This window comes from Ahaetulla prasina, chromosome 3 (assembly GCF_028640845.1).
Source record: "Ahaetulla prasina isolate Xishuangbanna chromosome 3, ASM2864084v1, whole genome shotgun sequence".
Taxonomy (NCBI): domain Eukaryota; kingdom Metazoa; phylum Chordata; class Lepidosauria; order Squamata; family Colubridae; genus Ahaetulla; species Ahaetulla prasina.
Window position 1 is genome coordinate 137796332 of NC_080541.1, and position 19526 is coordinate 137815857.

Consider the following 19526-nt stretch of genomic DNA (forward strand, 5'->3'; position numbering starts at 1 on the left):
GCTGTGATTTTGATTCAGAGAAAAATTGAGCACTTCTGGGGGTGGGGTTGATGCTTTGGACAAAATTCTACTCCACTCGTAGTTGGAAATTACTTTTTTAAATGCCTAGGCATTGTAGCTTATACAATGTAAAAGTGAAAAGGGAAATGTGAATAGAATTTCAACTACAGTATCCTGAGTAGGATTTCCCCCCCCCCCAACACCACTGAATTAAATTAAATAGGATGTCCATGTTTGCTTTTTATTTTAGAAGGAAAACATAACTAACCATAGTATAATCCACTTCCAAAGATAGAAAAATAAATGCATGCACATGTCTAAGCATGCATCAGATGATTTTATTTACTTTATTTATTTATTTTGTCAAATACATATTAAATAGTATATATAAGCATAAATTGAAAACATAAAATGAATACAACTAAGGGGAACATTAGGACAGGAACGGTAGGCACGCTGGTGCTCTTACGCTTGCCCCTTATGATGCCTGTTCTCTCTGCTGATTGGGTGACTTCAACATTTTTGGGTTTTTGTTTGATCATTTTAAATATTAGTTTAGCTTTCAGAACAGCACAACGACTATGCACATGGATTTAAAATAAAAAACAAACAAAATACAAATTACATTACGGATAATGTAATAAAATAAAAAACAAAACATGATTTTTTTCTTCAAGGTATACATCAGAGGTGGTATTCAGCAGGTTCTGACCAGTTCTGGAGCACCAGTATCAGAAATTTTGAGTAGTTCGGAGAACCAGTAAATACCACCTCTGACTGGCCCTGCCCCATCTATTTTCTGCCTCCCAAGTCCCAGCTGATCAGGAGGAAATGGGGATTTTGCAGTAACCTCCCCCGAAGTGGGGTGGGAATGGAGATTTTACAGTATCCTTCCCCGCCCACCAAGCCCCACCCACAGAGCCATGTCACACCCACCAAGCCATGCCCACAGATCCAGTAGCAAAATTTTTTGAATCCCACCACTGGTATATATGAGAACTCACTGGTTCTGAGTTCTCGCTGAGAACTCACTGGTATGGCATCATAAATAGGAACCACGTCCCCTCTAAGATCTAATCGAGGATAGGTAATCTGGAACTCTCCAGATAAACTGGATGAAAACGGAATTCCAAAACATTTGATAACATCAAATAGCCTTTCCTTGCTCTAAAACAACAAATACAGGAACAGGCAAATATAAAATACCGTGACACAGATATATAGTATGAGTTGGTATAAAAAAGGGAGATTAAATGGAATGAACTTGTAGAGGTATAATTGTGCTACTCTAAAATACCTAAAATTGGATTGGGAGTGGGAGGCACCGTTTATCGGTGGTTCTCCTCCTATCTCTCCGACCGGTCGCAGACGGTGTTGACAGGGGGGCAGAGGTCGGCCCCGAGGCGCCTCACTTGTGGGGTGCCGCAGGGGTCGATTCTCTCGCTCCTTCTGTTCAACATCTATATGAAGCCGCTGGGTGAGATCATCAGTGGCTTCGTGTGAGGTACCAGCTGTACGCTGATGACACCCAGCTGTACTTTTCACACGGGCCACCCCAATGAAGCTATCAAGTGCTGTCCCGGTGTTTGGAGGCCGTCTGGGTCTGGATGGGGAGAAACAGGCTCAAGCTCAATCCCTCCAAGACTGAGTGGCTGTGGATGCCGGCATCCCGGTACAGTCAGCTGAGTCCTCGGCTGACTGTTGGGGGTGAGTCATTGGCCCCGATGGAGAGGGTGCGCAATCTGGGCGTTCTCCTGGATGAACGGCTGTCTTTTGAAGACCATTTGACGGCCGTCTCCAGGAGAGCTTTCCACCAGGTTCGCCTGGTGCGCCAGTTGCGCCCCTTTCTAGACCGGGATGCCTTATGCACGGTCACTCACGCCCTCGTGACGTCTCGCCTGGATTACTGCAATGCTCTCTACATGGGGCTCCCCTTGAGGGGCATCCGGAGGCTTCAGTTGGTCCAGAATGCGGCTGCGCGGGTGATAGAGGGAGCCCCTCGGGGCTCCTGTGTTACACCTATCCTGCGCAGGCTGCACTGGCTACCTGTGGCCTTCCGGGTGCGCTTCAAGGTGTTGGTGACAATCTTTAAAGCGCTCCATGGCATAGGGCCGGGCTATTTGCGGGACCGCCTACTGCTACTGAATACCTCTCACCGACCCGTGCGCTCTCACAGGGAGGGACTCCTCAGGGTGCCGTCAGCTAGGCAGTGCTGCCTGGCGACACCCAGGAAGGGCCTTCTGTGGGGCTCCCACCCTCTGGAACGAACTCCCCCCAGGACTTCGTCAACTTCCGGACCTCCGAACCTTTCGTCGCGAGCTTAAAACGCACTTATTCATCTGCGCGGGACTGGATTAGATTTTAAAGTTATTGGTTTTAAGGGTTTTTTTTATTATTTATATTGTTTTTTAAATTCGGCAATAGAATAAGTTTTTTAATTGTTGTTTTTTAATTTGTATTTATATGTATTTTAACTGCCTGTGAACCGCCCTGAGTCCTTAGGGAGATAGGGCAGTATATAAATTTGAAAAATAAAATAATAAAATATAATAATAAAATAGATACCTAAAATACCTAAGTTGAACTGCTTAGATTTAAACCATGTAAAGAAAGCTCTCAAGGTCCAGATCTGGCCAACAGATTTTAAGCCATGTCATAAATTAACATGTAATCTAACATTAACATGAACTGCCCTTGAAGAATGTCCAGAAAATCCAGCTGGTACAGAATGTTGCAATGAGGACAGGTAGGTATGCTCCTAGTGCTCCCTGAATTGCATTGGCTTCCGGGTCAAATTTAGTTTGTTTCTGGGTCAAATTCAAAGTGTTGGTATTAGCCTTTAAAGTCCTTCATGGCACGACTATCAGAGAGACTGCCTCTCCCCAGTTATTTTAGACCCGGCAGAGAATGGATGCTCAGGGTACCACCAGCTGGGACCTGCATTTGCTTTTGATGAGATGGAAGCTATACCAGTTTCATAAATAAATAAATAAATAAATTTTTTAAAAACGAATCAAGGAATATACAGGTAGTCCTTGATGTACGACTACAATTGAGCCCATAATATCTGTGGCTACAGAGATGTTTGTTAAGTGAGTTTTGCCCTATCGTACAACTTTCTTGCCACAGTTGTTAAGTGAATTTGACCTTGCTTGCCAGAAGATCGCAAAAAGTGATCATATGACTCCAGAACACTGCAACTGTTATGAGTCGGGTGACAAGCACCTGAATTTTGATCACATGACCACAAAGATGTTGAAATGGTCATAAGTGTGAAAAATAGCCATAAGTCATGGTGCTGTGGCAACTTTGAATGATCACTAAATAAACTGCTGTAAGTCGAGTATTACTTGTACAATGTTTCAAGTTTTCCACTTGTTTCCACTTTCTATAAAAATAAGAACTGCCACAGATACTAAAATACGCTTCCCTTCACATAATTTATAATAAGCTGCTAAATGCATTGGGGTCAGTATGTGTGCTTCTTTGCCTGTGATTCCTATTAAAGATTCTGAACAATGACTGTGATAATATGTATTATAGTGCCACTGACCTGCATAGCTTAGGAAAGGAATTAATCATGGAAATCTTGAAGTCTAGCAAACGTGTACTGAGTAGACAAGTTCTCCGATCCAAAAAAAACTAAAATATCTGCTTTTCTCTCTAAAGGTAAAGGTAAAGGTTCCCCTCGCACATACGTGCTAGTCATTGCCAACTCTAGGGGGCGGTGCTCATCTCCGTTTCAAAGCCGAAGAGCCAGCGCTGTCCGAAGATGTCTCCGTGGTCATGTGGCCAGCATGACTCAACACCAAAGGCACATAGAACGCTGTTACCTTCCCACCAAGGTAGTCCCTATTTTTTCTACTTGCATTTTGACATGCTTTTGAAACTGCTAGGTTGGCAGAAGCTGGGACAAGTAACCGGAGCTCACCCCGTTACACGGCAGCACTAGGGATTCGAACCGCTGAGCTGCCGACCTTTCGATCGACAAGCTCAACGTCCTAGCCCCTGAGCCACCGCGTCCCTGCTTTTCTCTCTAGATGTCTTAAATTATTGGTGTGCAGAATGTGAAGATTGCAGCATCGAAAGAACTCCAAACCTGTTTCTTTAGTACTTCTAGTATACAGTGGTACCCGGGTACTCATCATTAATTGGTTCCGAGAGACACAATGATGATCTAAAACAACGAGTACCAAACAATTTTTTTCATAAGGAATAATGTAGTGAGTCACAAGGCAGCTGACACCAACAAGTTCTAGCTTGCGCATTGAATACCAAACAAATTGTGAATACAGGGACAAAAATTTCATGTCATAATGGGTTAAGTCTCATCAAGTCTGATGAGTTTCAAAGCAGTTGAGTACCAAGGTACTAGTACATGTGAATGTCTAAGCAAATACTTTCAAAACTTTTGGTTAAGTCTGATAAAACACCAGCATTTGACATTTCATTTTTTTGGTTTAAACTGAACTAAAAATCAGAGGTGGTCACCCTGGAAATATAAGTAATGGATGACTCAACAAATAAACTGCTAAACTGAATAATTAAAAGCAATAAACAAGAAAATATAACAAATAACAAAATAAGTTCTTAATGATTTTTCCCAACAAAGTGAAAAGATTTATCCTGTGGCTTCAAACCTTTAAAGTTTATGTAATTAGTTGAACCATTTGGGGGTAATAATTTGGTAAACATAAAATCTTAAATGGATTTATGAGGAAACTTGCTTCACTTTTAACAGCGTGCAACATCAAACTTCTCATAGGAATACCTAATAGATAGATTGAAATGGGAGCTATAAGAGGAATTCCATCTACAACTGGCAACATGAATGCCCCATGAATGTGTTGCTGTATCCCAAATAACATTTAGTATTAATGGAAGAATTCATGCCATTTGTTAATTTGGTCTAATCGTCTATTATTATTATTATTTGCTTTTTTAATTGATGAATTAATTAGAAACCACACTATAGGAGAAGGGAGGTACTAGGTAGGCTGGTAGCGATATCTAGTAACATATAGAGGATGCCAACTAATCCACAGAGATTATTATGAGAAATTGCATTATTGCAGCAGCCTTCCCAAAACAAATCTGAAGGGCTTTTTTGGAGGGCTACTGGATTGCTGCTTTGGCTAGGGCAGTAAAAATCCAAATGACCAGCAGGTGGCAGCAAAAAACTAAAATGTATTGTATCTAGTAGGCTCCATTTAGGGTGAGAGAGCAGACAAGAAGGAAAATAAGAATGGCTGCAATGGGCAAGTCAGAAATAAAACCTGAAACTCAGCTGCTGCTGTACAATAATCACCTGTATGTGCAACACAATATGAGCCATTCTGTGCAACAGCAGCATGTAAGGAATAAGATGTCAACTCCAAAGTCAGTAAGAATGTTAGAGGACGAATTTTGACTTTGGATAAACTGTTATAAGGCTTGCTATCGTGCTTGATATTTGAAAAAAAATAAAATCTTGGCAGTTTTCTGGGTCCAAAAGTCAAAAGATGGAAAAGTATATAATAAAAATGTCTGCAGCTGGATGGATGATAAGTCTGTTTTAGTCGAATAATAGAATGGTACTGGATTCTAGTCCTAGAGAATAGTTTATTCCCAGATAAATTGCACGGAATTCAATGTAACTCATATGGAGTGAACCACAGGAAAGTGTGCTTGTTGGACTTAGTGAAATGGACCTATCAATCTTTCAAACAAATCTCTTATTCTCCAAATCCAGTCTTATTTCTTAGAGACAACACAGTCAAACTGTCTTAACAGCGATCAGCTTTTTAAACCTCCCCCCTCTGCATGCTTAAAAGTTTTGGCAGACGCATCTTTAAAGAGTAAAAGAAAAGTTCATTTTGAGATACTAAACTGGATTATCTGCCAAACTTACTACAGTGCAGTATCTCATTAACAGAACACCCTGCTGAATCATCGCCTGCTGGCAGATTTCTTTTAATGAGAATGGAGTGTGTGTATTTCTGCTCTCAACCTGCTCTTCAGGCCAAAATCTATGCATCATTTTGTATATATGATAATAGGGTACCAACTGGAGATCTGTGTTCGTTATCCCGACTGGGGGTAGAAGGACGAAATTGCTAGTTTGTGCTTCTATCTGGAACTGTTAGCATCCGACTCAAAAAAGCAGTCTGTTTTTATATTCATGCAGCCAAATCTTAAATATTTTTATAGAGCGATAAGACACTGAGCTCCTAGGACTTAAATGTAAACTGATAATAAGTTTGCAACATTATTTTTTCTTGCATCTTGGCAACCATATTCCTCTAGGTATTGAAATAATCCTGAGAGAAGATAGTAAAGAGATCCAGACTGCAATTCACTTGTTTCTAAACAGACCCGTGTTAAGGTTGCCTTGACAGTAACTTTCACATTAATTTCTCCCTCAGCTTCAATTGCTCAAACGTAAGATGTATGGTTTGTTTTGAATGCACCGCTTAACATTTTGGACTACTTTGGACTACTTTTACCAGAAATTCAAATTAAACATGCCCGTATTCCCTCCCTTGTTTTTGTTTTTTCTTCAGCAGGAACTATGGGAAAGCACAAGTTTATTTCAGATCTCATATTTACTTGAGTAGAGGGTATTTCTCCCCCCCCACTCTCTCCAATAATTTTCTTTGAAGCGTATATGTTGTGAAAGAGAGAAAGAATGAATGAATGAAAGAAAGAAAGAGGAGAACATTTCATAGTTTCAGAATTAGAAACAGACATGTTTTAAAGGAAGAAGATACTTCTGCCTTATTGAAATGAAGGAATTAGAAAAATATGGTTGGAGTAGGTCCATGGTGATCATCATCCTCGGTCCCTGGCCTTGACATACAGTTTTTGTGTCCTCATTCTTAGTGAAGTAGAAACAATGACAACAGCTTCTTACTCTTTCCTGTTTCAAGGCAAGCAGTCATCCTCTCTTTCTCTTCCAGCCCTTTTTTTCATTCTCCCTATCCTCCACCTCAGTTTCTCCAATCCCCTTCCATCTCCTCTTCCTCCCATTCTCTCTTTGCTTTTTCTCCAGTGCAATCTTCCAGGAGAAGATGCTTCTGTTTCTGCCTAAGAAAGGTTTGTGTGTGGAGATGCAGATGTGAACTTCATTCATTTTAGAAGGAGGGTGCTTCATTTTACAGTCAAATAACCGCAATCAGCAGTTATTAAACTCAATTAATATTAATTTATGTTCTGGCCCTGGCCTTTTTTGAAGCATGGAATCAAATCGATGGGTGTGCATGCAGAATCTCCAAATTGGTTGCAGCTGGAGTTGTCAACCCTTGGTGGACAAATGGGGAATTTGTTAACTAGTCCAACTCTGGCCTTTGCTTGCTTCCAGTTTTGGTTGGGGGAAGAAATAATCACATTTGGGATTCTATTTCTTTAAGACAAATAATGTTAACATTCTTTTGCAAGATTTATAGTTCACTTTTTGCTCTTATTAACTCCTTCCCCCCCCAAGACTCTAAATAGTATTGAGGAGCTGAAGTCCAAGGGTGGCCATAAAGAGGACTCTATGGTCACCCTTGGCCCAACTCATTTAATTTTTATTTTTGTACCATTCTACCTACCCCATGCCAGTAGTGGGATTCAAATTTTTTTACTACCGGCTCTATGGGCATGGCACGACTTGGTGGGCGTGGCTTGGTGGACATGGGAAGGATACTGTAAAATCTCCATTCCCAAGAGAGATTTGTGTCATGAGACTGAATTCTAAATAGAGGTTAAAATAATTTAAATAAGAATGTTGGTTTATAGAGATACTTAGATGTAGAATCTGTATATACAGGTTAAATAGGATAAGAGATACCGATGTAGAAAAAGCTGGTATGAGTAATGTAATTTTGACACGTTTGTCTTTCTGTGTTTTATATATTTTTTTGTTTTTGTGCATTGTGCTTTTTTTTGGGATTGTGCATTTTAACTTTTGGAAATTCAATAAATATTATTTTTATAAAAAAATCTCCAATCCTACCCCACTCCTGGGGAAGGTTACTGCAAAATCTCCATTTCCTCTCGATCAGGTGAGACTCAGGAGGCAGAGAATAGATGGGGGCAGGGCCAGTCATAAGTGATATTCTTATTCCAGTTCTCCGAACTACTCAAAATTTCCGCTACTGGTTCTCCAGAACTGGTCAAAACCTGCTGAATACCACCTCTGTCCCAGGCCTTATTAAGCAGTACAGTGGAATTTTTAAAACTGGCATTAAATGTAAATACCATATTAAAAGAACATTTGCTTTGCTGAATCACAATAAGCATTGCCAAATTCAAAGAAAAAAAAATTAAACATTTCTCAGAGAAAGAAAATCAAAGTCCCCTTTAACTCTCTCCTTTGCCCCTTTAAAATTCTCCTGCTGAATTCTCTCATAATAATTTAACTTAACTTAATCATCCTACTTTTATTTAATATTCTTGTACATTAGTTTATTTGCTAGTCCCAGTTCTGGATTCATACATACCTTTATATTTTTTTCACCCTGTCCTAAGCTAACGAGTGAACTAATGAATTCAAGCACAGCTTTTAGGTAAAGAATGTTTTCAGTGGGCAGGGAAAGATTTTCAAGGATTCTCACCTGTCATTCTACAGTGGCTCTGGGCCTGGTTGCATGTGCTCAAATGAGCAATGAATAATTCATTTCCATTAATGACATGATAAGCTTTCCGTACAGTTGAACTGCAGTCAAACACAGATTAAAATGGCAACTGCTATCAAGTAGTATGTTTTATTTGATGTGCAAAAAAGAAGTCTCTATTTCTTCGTAAGCTAATTTTACATTTTTATTCTATGCTGTTGCTGATACAGCTGTATCCTGTATTAAAATATTTATTATTAAGATATCAAGTTTATATATGTTTATATATGTTTATATACTATATAACCTTTCTGTATGATACTTACATATATTGTTGTGACAAAATAAATAAAATAAATAAAAAAAATAAAAGTATTACCTATTTAAATATTACAAACTAAAAAACGAAGAGGCTTCTTGTCTATTTTTTTCATGAAGCTCTTAATACAGTAATGCTAGAAACTGCCTGTTATTCCCAGGTATCATTGATAAAGTTGATAAACAAAGCTGCCTTTGAGTATCTATTTTGTAATGATATGTTAATCACTATTTTTTAATGGAGAAAAATTGTAAACGCATATAGTGCAATGTTGCTGTATGTTTGTGAACATTCTCGTGCTAAATGAAATTTTGTGTAGGTCTATCAAAAGTCTAAAATAGTGGTATTCAGTCTCCAGACAATTCCTATAAGCTTCTACCCAGCATAGCTACTGTGAAACTTACAGTTCTGGAAAGCACTAATGTAGAACTACCTTGGAAGAAAATAGTATATAGAAAATTATGAATGCATTCATGCAATCATGTGTATTTCTTTTATATATAAACGTTTATGGGGATATTATCAAATAGGACTGAAATTCTGTGCTTACTGTTCATCCTTTGTGGCTGCCCTCCCAAACTGGCACAAACTATTGGTGAAAAAATATTCAGAAAAGAAGTATATAATTTATATATATACATATATATATATATATGAGGTTTCAATCATTCAGAAGTTTATCCTATTCATGGTTGCACACTTATATTTGGTAGATCACAGAAGTAGTTGTATGCCTGATGACAGAGCATGCTACAGTTGTGTATTGACCATCATCCTTTCAAAAGGGTAACATAATTTGTTTATCAGTTGTTTACAATGGCTTAATGTACTGTATGTAATGGCTTTTCATTTGTGACTTTACATGTATTCATAAGTCATTGTAAGTAAAAAAAATATTTTGAAGAAAGGAAATGTTATGTTACACAGAAAATGCAAGTACCATGGTGTATCACAATTATTAGGTTGCTCACCTCCAAGATTGTTGCCCAACATTTTTTTTTTATTTGCATTTATATTCCGCCCTTCTCCGAAGACTCAGCGCGGCTTACACTATATTAGCAATAGTCTTCATCCCATTTGTATATTTATATACAAAGTCAACTTATTGCCCCCAACAATCTGGGTCCTCATTTTACCTACCTTATAAAGGATGGAAGGCTGAGTCAACCTTGGGCCTGGTGGGACTAGAATCTGCAGTAATTGCAGGCAGCTGTGTTAATAACAGACTGTCTTACCAGTCTGAGCCACAGAGGCCCCTCTGTTCCCTATTGAGGGAAGAGAACAAGACATGGCACAAACATAAAGCTTGGCACACGCACAAAGCTTCATATATGATCAGAAGAGCAGCAATCAAAAATAAATAACTTCAATAAAGCAAAAATGTGTAATTCAATATCAGGCCCGGATGGCTTATTTTTCTTAATAATCACAATACTTATTTCTTTTAACATCTGAAGGAAGAGTTGGGAACTTTGTATTAAACTTGGGCTGTTGGTCAAGCTCATCTCAAAAACTATAGATTGATTCAAACCCCAACATACTTGTTATCGGGATATAGTATCAAGGACATAAGGTGCCCATATCACCAATCTGTATGCTTATTTTTAAATAAGCAAAATCTAGTTTATTTGCCTAATCTGATAATGTATTTCAAGGTCTCAGGCAGGAAAGTATCTTTCTCACTGCAATAAACTGAGATTACCCTAATGAGAGTTGAAGAATAACTTTATCTTGCAGCAGAATATGGTGTCATCTAAAGTGGACAAGAGAAGGACACAAATAAGTCTATGTTTATTCCTAATCTGTGCCTGGATATATCTAAAAAAAACCACCCTGCCTTTACTGCAATGATCTCATCTGGTTATTGTATTTCAGTATGGTGCAAGCCATTATCTCACTCATGGCATACGATCATGATTGAACTTAGTGCAGTAAAGTTGACAGATGACATTATAAAAAACTGATATTTATAATTCACTTCTATAGTACTGCTTCACTGGCTCAGACATGCATTCCTCCTAGGCTAGAGTCAACTTATTGAACCAGCCTATGGGGCATATTTTGTAGTCAAACTGGCATTAAGCCATCATGTAATAACTTTCCATTAAGTCTGTCTTCTTTTGAAAATGTAATACCACTTAACCAAATCTCAAGTGCAAAGTTCAGACATAATCATAGTACTCAGCTGCCAGATCTTCTGAGGACAATATCTTGGGTAGTTATGTTCCTGTTGACTTAGGTTGTAATGGGCTAATAAAAATGCAATCTTTTACATCATAAAAACGGCTTCATTAATTTGATTCTTAGCCAAATAAATTAAGGTTGCTATTATTTACAAAGAGTCAACTGGAAAATAACTTCTATTAAACAAACCCGTAACATTGTTTTAAGGATTATTATTCAAACGTTGCAGAGAGCTGGGTACTTTAATGAACCATCATGTTTATTGTGTTTGTTTCTTATAAAGTTCTATATTCCTCTGCATTTCCTTTTCAACTTGTACATAAAAGATTTTAACAGCGTATAGTTAACATCTTCATGTTTATTTACACCATGTAATATATACCACATAACAGTCTATAGTTTTTTGAGGTCAGTAAAAATTTTTCACGGAATATATATCTATCCGTTCATTAGGTTTAGGATAAGTAACATTATGCCAAATGCAGAAAAAAGATAAGAAGTACAGTACCTTGGATTTACGACCACAACTGAGCTCAGGATTTATGTTGCTGAACTTGATGATCTTGATCATGCAATCTTAAGAGAGCACAGTACTACTACTTATCCAGAAGTAGGGACTGGGTCTCACACCTGCACAAGCTTTTTTAAACAATTAAACATTTACAGGTAGTACTCCACGTACAACCGTTCATTAAGGGATCGTTCAAAGTTACAATAGCACCGAAAAAAGTGACTTATGACTATTTTTCACACTTACTGTGTGACCACTGCAGCAGGAACCACAGAGTCAAGTGAGTTACATTCGGATGCTTGACAAGTGATTTATATTTATGATGATGGCAGCGTCCTAGAGTCATGTGATGACCTTTTGTGATGATCTGATAAGCAAAGTCAATGGGGAAGCCAGAATCACTTTACAAAGGTGTTACTAATTTGACAACTGCAGTTATTTCACTTAACACACATGATACGAAAAGTCATAAAATGGGGCAAAACTCACTTAACCAATTTCTCATTTAGCAACAGAAATTTTGGCCTCCATTGTGGTTGTAAGTCAAAGACTACCTGTGTTTAAAATTGCATTTTGCAGGAATATTTCAGGAGTCCAACTATTCCTGATCTTAGAGTGCTCTTCTTCCTTACTGTAGAAGTTAGTGGTCATGCTTTCCAGATTTTAATATGGGTTTTAGACAATGAAGCTGTTACTTTGCTCTTGTAATTGCATGGAACGTGAGAAACTCTTAATTCCTTCATGTAATATGTAGTATATAACGACATACCATTTTCACTTAAAATGTTAATACAGAGTATGTGCAATTGTGGTGTTTTCAAGTGCTACTAACTGGAGTCTTTTAATAGTATTAAGTGAATAGTTTCTAATTAATCTGAAATCTTCAACAAATTCCCTCCAGATAAAGCTTTCAAGCAGATGAAGCCAGATGATGTTCACTGTCAATTTTGTAACACCAAGTGAAAAACATTCTCTGGTTCTTCATTTGCCTTGAAATGTCACTTTGGAAAAATAATTAATAGCCTGTGTGAAGTCTCTCGCTGTTTTAAGTGTAGCAAAGGAGATACATTTGTGATTAGTAATACTAACATCAAATTAAAATAGAAAGAAAAATCTGAATCTTTCCAAGGGGGGAAAAAAAGTTGCTGTTTAGTCAGGAGGTGCCAGAAGAGGAAAACATTATTACAGCTAAGAATCAGCTTTTCTATCTCAGGCGCTAAAGAAGGGATGAAGGCAACTTGTTGGGACATGACAGAAAGCAGAAATGGGCAAGGTTGCTTGGGCAGGGGATTGGACTAGATCAGTGTTGAAATTCAATTTTTTTTTAACTACCAGCTGTGTGGTACTACCGGCTTGGTGGGTGTGGCAGGGGAAGGATACTGCAATATCTCCATTCCCACCCCACTCCAGGGGAAGGATACTGCAAAATCTCAATTCCCATCCCACTCTGGGACCAGCCAGAGGTGGTATTTGCCGGTTCTCTGAACTACTCAAAATTTCTGCTACCGGTTCTCCAGAACCTGTCAGAACCTGCTGGATTTCACCCCTGGACTAGATAACCTACAAGGTCCTTCCCTTCCAATTCTGTTAATCTGTCTGTTAAAGGAAACCTTGTGCAAGCAGGGAAAAAAAATCTTAGTCAACTAAACTGAACTGAAATTTGGCAGTCAAATGAATACACAGTACAACTTATCAAGGAAGCAGACTAGATAGAAACCAGTATGTTTTGTTTCATTTTTGTGATGCTGCGACATCCTGCTGGGCGCACACGCGGAGGACTCCTGAATTGCCACGGGTTGCTGAAGTTGTTGTTTTGTGCTCTGACAGAAGGCCTCTCCTTTGCAACAGCAGATCTATCTCGGCTTCCTAATTTTGGAAACACAGTGGCGTCTACTTGTTCCTTTGCATTTATACACGCAGAAATTGGTTGACAAGCCTAGGGACGTCATTGGGGCCCCACAGCCAAATTCTCCTGTAGTAATGGAATAGTTCTAATCATGAGCTTAGAGTACCTGCGCTCAGTGGTGAAATCCACATTTTTTTACTATTGATTCTGTGGGCGTGGCTTGGTGGGCATGGTGTGGTTTGGTGGGTGTGGCAGGGGAAGGATACTGCAAAATCTCCATTCCCTCCCCACTCTGAGGCCAGCCAGAGATGGTATTTGCCGGCTCTCCGAACTACTCAAAATTTCTGCTACTGGTTCTCCAGAACCTGTCAGAACTTGCTGGATTTCATCCCTGCCTACACCGCTTCTAAATAATGCCACTGTGTGGATAAGTACACACGACACCATTCTAATGCTACTTGTTGAAGAGCTTCTTGGGAAAATCATCCAAAAATGTGGCTTTTCTCTGAAAGATCCTTTGGCAGGAGACAGAACCAAGACATTTAAAATACCTAAAATTTAAATTTTCAAATGAATTAACAATTTTGTTAACGAGGCAGGGAATGTAACCATGTATCCCTTTGTCCTGTAAAATTATAGATTTATTGTCTACACTTATTGATCCTCTCCTGTGATATGATGATGATGGCAAAGACACATTTTCTTGATATAAGTTCTACCTTAAATAAAGCAAAAATCAGGTGAAGTTTGCTTCTACAGTAAATGCTATGCTTATCTAGGTACTACATGTTGTTTCCTAAATTACTGCTTTAGTTTTAAAATTGTTAAATTAGGGTAGTAATGTCTTATAAGCTTCTGGGAGACCTTGCATCTGAAGTTGGGAAACACATTTTTCTTTTAATAATAATTCTATTAAGATTTTTTAAAAAGCAATAAAAGATAATGCAAAGATAATATAAAAGAAAAAAACTGCATGAAAGCAAAAAGTAACTCCCATTTAAGAAAGTGATTTTCTCCATTCATCATGCCAAGTTCAAAATTTCTTCACCTCCCCTTAATTAACAAATATAAAACTCCTCATCCCATAACTCAACTCTAATGGTAAATCAAATAAGTAACATCTCCTTTCCCAATTATCAGCAAAAAGTCCAAACTGAACTCTAGAATATTAACAGTAATCAACACATATAAACCTTAACATTCCTTGTCTCACCTCTTAGTTGTAAGCAAAACCCCATTTAGAAAGCATAAAAAGATCCCAATAAACAAACAAAGCATAAAGATTTGTACAAGAAAACCAAAAGTAATTTCTTCTTTAAAAAAAGACAGGCACCAAAATACAACATTTTCCCATACCAACAATTCCAAAGAAAATCACTCCAGATAGTAACATATGCCATTTAAATAAACGTTCCATATCTCACTTCTGGGATACACATCCTTTACAATAAGAGCTGAGGTTTTTTATTTCAACCCTCTCAGTTTCTCCCCCCTCCTTGCTACCCCCTAAACAATTGCACTAACTGATGCTGGATAATTGATTGGGATCGGGAGTTTCCCAGGAGTTAGACTAGATTAATATTTTAAATAAATAAATAATGGTTTAACTTTGGCCACCATTGAGATCAGGATCAAAGGTCTGCTTTTCAGTCCTGAGGGAAGATTTCTTCAGGGAATCCTTAAAGTGATGTTATTGCTGTGCTGCTCTAGTAATTTCTGCAATAGCATAATAAATTTCCCTGAGAAATAGATAAAGCTGAACATGAAACAGAGTTTATTATCCAGATAAATCCAGGACTAAGTAATATGATACTAGGAAATAGGACTATACTTTGAAGATACTGTATTTTTGACATGCTTACTAATCTGTGAATTGGAAAGTCTCTGTTTAGTAACAAATTTGTTTTATTTCCATGTTTTAAGAATGGGAGTACTATATATACCTGCAGACACCAAAATATCAACCCAGCTTGTGCCACCGTTTATAATATGTATTATATTAAAATAATTTATTTCAGGGTCTACTACCACTTCCAAATAATGAGACAAGTTGTGATGCTGTAACATGTACCATGAAAATCTAAGCTTTTCTTATCACCAGAATTTCCAAGAATGTCTATGTCCCACATGGTTTCTCAAATGCATTCTTAGACAATAAAAACATAGTTAGTTACAATCCATTGCAATCTACTTCTTAGTGTCCATTTGGCCAGAAAAAGGACAAATAATAAGATAGAGTATGAAGGATTTTTCCTCTTCATCACAGAAGTGTTTTATAAGAGTAATCACAACCGTCTCTCAAATATACCTGCTAATCCTAAAGCATCTGAAATTAGCAATTTATGGAAGGAATTAAACAAATGTATATTTGCTTGAAAGACAAATAAATCCACCATCTCAAAATTCCAGTCCTTCCTTGTCTGTCTCTCTGTGAATATCTTGCAGAGATAATCCAGAACCACGGAAGTATCTCAGTTACTTTGTCAGAGTGAATGCTGCTTAATTTTAATACTAGGCCCTGAACAATTGAGAATACAAGTGCAACTTTGTTCATGTTAAAAATTTCAAACTCAGCAGTAAGCAGCTTTATACTTTACAATAAATATTATTAAATAAATTGGTAATCATTTGAAGGTCCAGATTAAAATATACATTTCCATCTGTGCAAAAAGACATAGCAATTCTCAGCATGCTAGAACAGATGTTTTCAGAGTAGAATGGTATGGACAGTACATAGGGGGGTAGGCCTTGACTTATGATCATTTGTTTAGCACAGTGGTTCTCAACCTTTATAGTGCTGCGACCCCTTTAATACAATTCCCCATGATGTGGCGACCCCAACCATAAAATTATTTTCGTTTTGAATTTATCGCGCCTGAAGCCGTATTGGCTAGCGATCTGAACTGCTTGCGATTGCCTTGAGGATGGAGGCATTAAAGCGGAGACTCCTCCCCTATTAAGTTTATGGCGCCTGAAGCCAGATTAGGCTATCGATTGGGAGTGATTGCAGCTGGCTTGAGAGGGAGACATCAGAGCAAAGATTTCTCTCTTTTTTAATTCATCGCGCCTGAAGCCGAATTCGGCTAGCAATTTGAAGAGTCTGCAGCTGGCTTGTGGAGTCAACCATTGGAGCGCAATTCTTCGACTCGCAAGTACACTTCCCATATTTCCAAAGGTCTTAGGTGACCCCTGTCAAATTGTCATTCGACTCCCAACGGGGTCCCGACCCACAGGTTGAGAACCGCTGCTTTAGCAACTATTCAAAGTTACGATGGCATTCCTAGAAGTGATAGGTACTTGCACTTACAACTGTTGCAGTGACCCTATCGTGATCAAAATTTAAATGCTTGGCAATCAACATGTATTTAGGATGGTTGTGGCATCCCAGGGCTATAAGAGCACCATTTGCAACCTACCCAGCTGGCTTCCAATGAGCAAAGTCAATGAAGAAAGCTGGATTTGTTTAACAACCACTGATTCACTTAACAATTATGATGATTTGCTTAATGATCACAACAAACAAGATCATAAACTGAATGTGATTCACTTAATGACCACCATACTTAGCAACAGATGTTCTGGTCCCAATAATGATCATAAATCAAGGATTACCTGTAGTTTGATCCATATCAATTCAGAAATCATACCTGTTCTCCTAAGAATTCATTCATTGACTTACATTCCTGCACAAGCAAATCATTATAAGATTACTCAAAAATTGTTCATGAATAATTGTGCACAATCTCTTATTGTTATTTTAGAAAGTGTCAATGGAAATTTTTTATCTAAAATCACCTATTGAATTATAGTAGAGCTAAGTTTTCATTTGGTTACTTCCTGCTTTAAATCATATATTTCTAGTCTTAAATGACACCAACTCTTATCTTCTTACTGACTCCAACTATTATGCAACCTTTGCATTCAAGACAGATTAAATTTGCCTGCACCCTCTTTTGGAGGATGACTTGCTCATCAGTCCTACATTTGGCATTGCAACTGCCTTCAGTCACTGTTGCAGATTTGAGATGCATCCAAAGAGATGAATACGAAGTAAAGAGTTGAATATCTCCTAGAAGATGAGGAAGATTCATGTGATAACCACACAAAAGAACTAATGAGTAGCCATTAAGTATGAAGAAAGAGCACAAGTAAAATAGAAATGAAAATATATTAGCATACAACATGCACAACATCAGAAACAGAACACATCAAATTACAACTTTTTTCTGATAACTCACTATGATGAGCCAACCTTAAAGTTATCTTAACAAAATGTTTATTTGTAATTTGGCCGAGACAACTTCCCTTGTGAACTTGTGGAACTAATGTATTCTAACTGGATACAATTGCATTTTACCTACCTGAAACTCCATTTTTGCTTCTATTTCTCAAATAGCCTACTGGGGTGTGTGTGTGTGTGTGTGTTTTCCTGGCTGTGTTCTAATGTAAAAACACTGGCATCAACACATGAGTGGTCATCCAAAATTTGTGCAGTGCATTTTTATTACTTCCCACACAGTTAACCATAGTTATGACTTGGGAATAGCTTACGTATTCCTTTCCATCTTTCCTGTTCTTCTTTTCACTAAAATTTCTCTTTTTCCTTCCTAGCATTTGCCAGAATCAACTTCAGGTTGATATAATTAAGTAAGCCCTAGAGCAGTTTTACAAAAACCTGCTTCAGATATTGCTTTAGTCAAACTTTGCCCTGAATCTGATGAAGACTTAGTAACTACAGCTGGGAGGTTGAACAAGACAGCATCAACATGGGTCCTCCTTGTTTCTGTTATCTGGAACAAATAACTCTATATTACCTGAAGCAATTTAAACACTGCAAGATTCATATGGGGGAACAAAAGCAGATAGTAAACAGAACTACACCCAAACTAAGGGCTTAAGTGAGAGAAATAGATTAATTCATGACCTCGAATTTCCAGTATCTAGGAAAAGGTAAATGCAAAAACAGAAATTGCACATGCATATTAGTGTATCGTGTTTATATTTCTGGTATGCATTTGGAACCAGGGCACAAGAAGTATAGCTCATCATAGCTCCATTGACTAGAGCTGGCAAGACACCAATACGTGCTATTTTCAGTTCAACAGTGCTCCAAGCATTAGCAGAAAGAAAGAAAAGGGGCACTTGCACAGCATATTGAAACAAATGGATTGCATAGCCAATATATTGCCTTTGTTGGAATGCTCTAGTTAGATTTCAGGTTCAGGCAGGATACATTTGGAAAGCTTGCTCTTTTTAAAAAATTAGTCTGGCCTTGGGGGCTGAGCATGCTGGCACAGGGAAGCACAGGCAGCAAGGGATGGGGGGGGGCAGAAGTAGGGCAATTACTTACATTGACAACCCTGGTTGTGCCAGTTATATCCCCGCAGACACTTATCACATTTAGGCCCTGTTGTTCCCTGCTTACACTCACAAATTCCTTTTTCATTACAGCGATCATGGACTGAGCCCAAACGGTTACAATTACATTCTGCAGAAACAAGATAACAAACATAAACTCAGTGCCAGCGGTACATGGTCATAAGTAATGCATCACTGAAATGGGTAACAAGGTTCACTTGTAAATATAATGCCCGGGTTGAGACGTTTGTGGTCTTTTAGCCAATCCTGGGTTTCATTAGCTTCAACCAGTATAGCTGATGCTCAGTTGTAGCCAATGCTGAAATATAATGATTGGTATTATATAGTTCAACAATAGTTGTAGGACCATAGATGTCCATCCACTATAGAAGACCATTTAAAGATGATGGAAAGGAAAAAAAAACATGCATGAAAGCCTCTTGTTAACCAGTTTGCGATATACATCCTTTAACTAAAGGATATAGATCTTTAAATGAGCCACATTATGAATTTAACCACAAAATCATAGCCCTTCCTTCTTTCGTACAAAAGTGAGGGGATTAAGATTGAAAGAGAGAAGGAAAGAAAAAGCCCGGTGATAAATTCTCTGTTGCACTTTGAAATTAAATATGAATTCCTGTCTGTAAATGCTGGCAAGTTACTTAATGAATGATTTTCATGATGGAATAAGAAGATGGTGTAGAAATAAAACAAGGAATGATGTCACTGCTG

At 38.1% G+C, this 19526-nt stretch overlaps 1 protein-coding gene across 4 annotated transcripts in view; it reads right to left on the reverse strand.

The window, feature by feature from the left end:
* The window catches only part of NTNG1 (netrin G1), a 317715-nt gene that overhangs the window by 22155 nt on the left and 276034 nt on the right, over positions 1-19526 (reverse strand). For 2 of the 4 annotated variants that reach the window (XM_058179238.1, XM_058179235.1), the window contains one exon: positions 18787-18924. The exons of the other annotated variants lie outside the window; for them this stretch is intronic. In XM_058179238.1, the coding sequence (XP_058035221.1) occupies positions 18787-18924 (138 nt within the window). The remainder of the gene's footprint in view (positions 1-18786; positions 18925-19526) is intronic. 4 annotated transcript variants of the gene reach the window in all.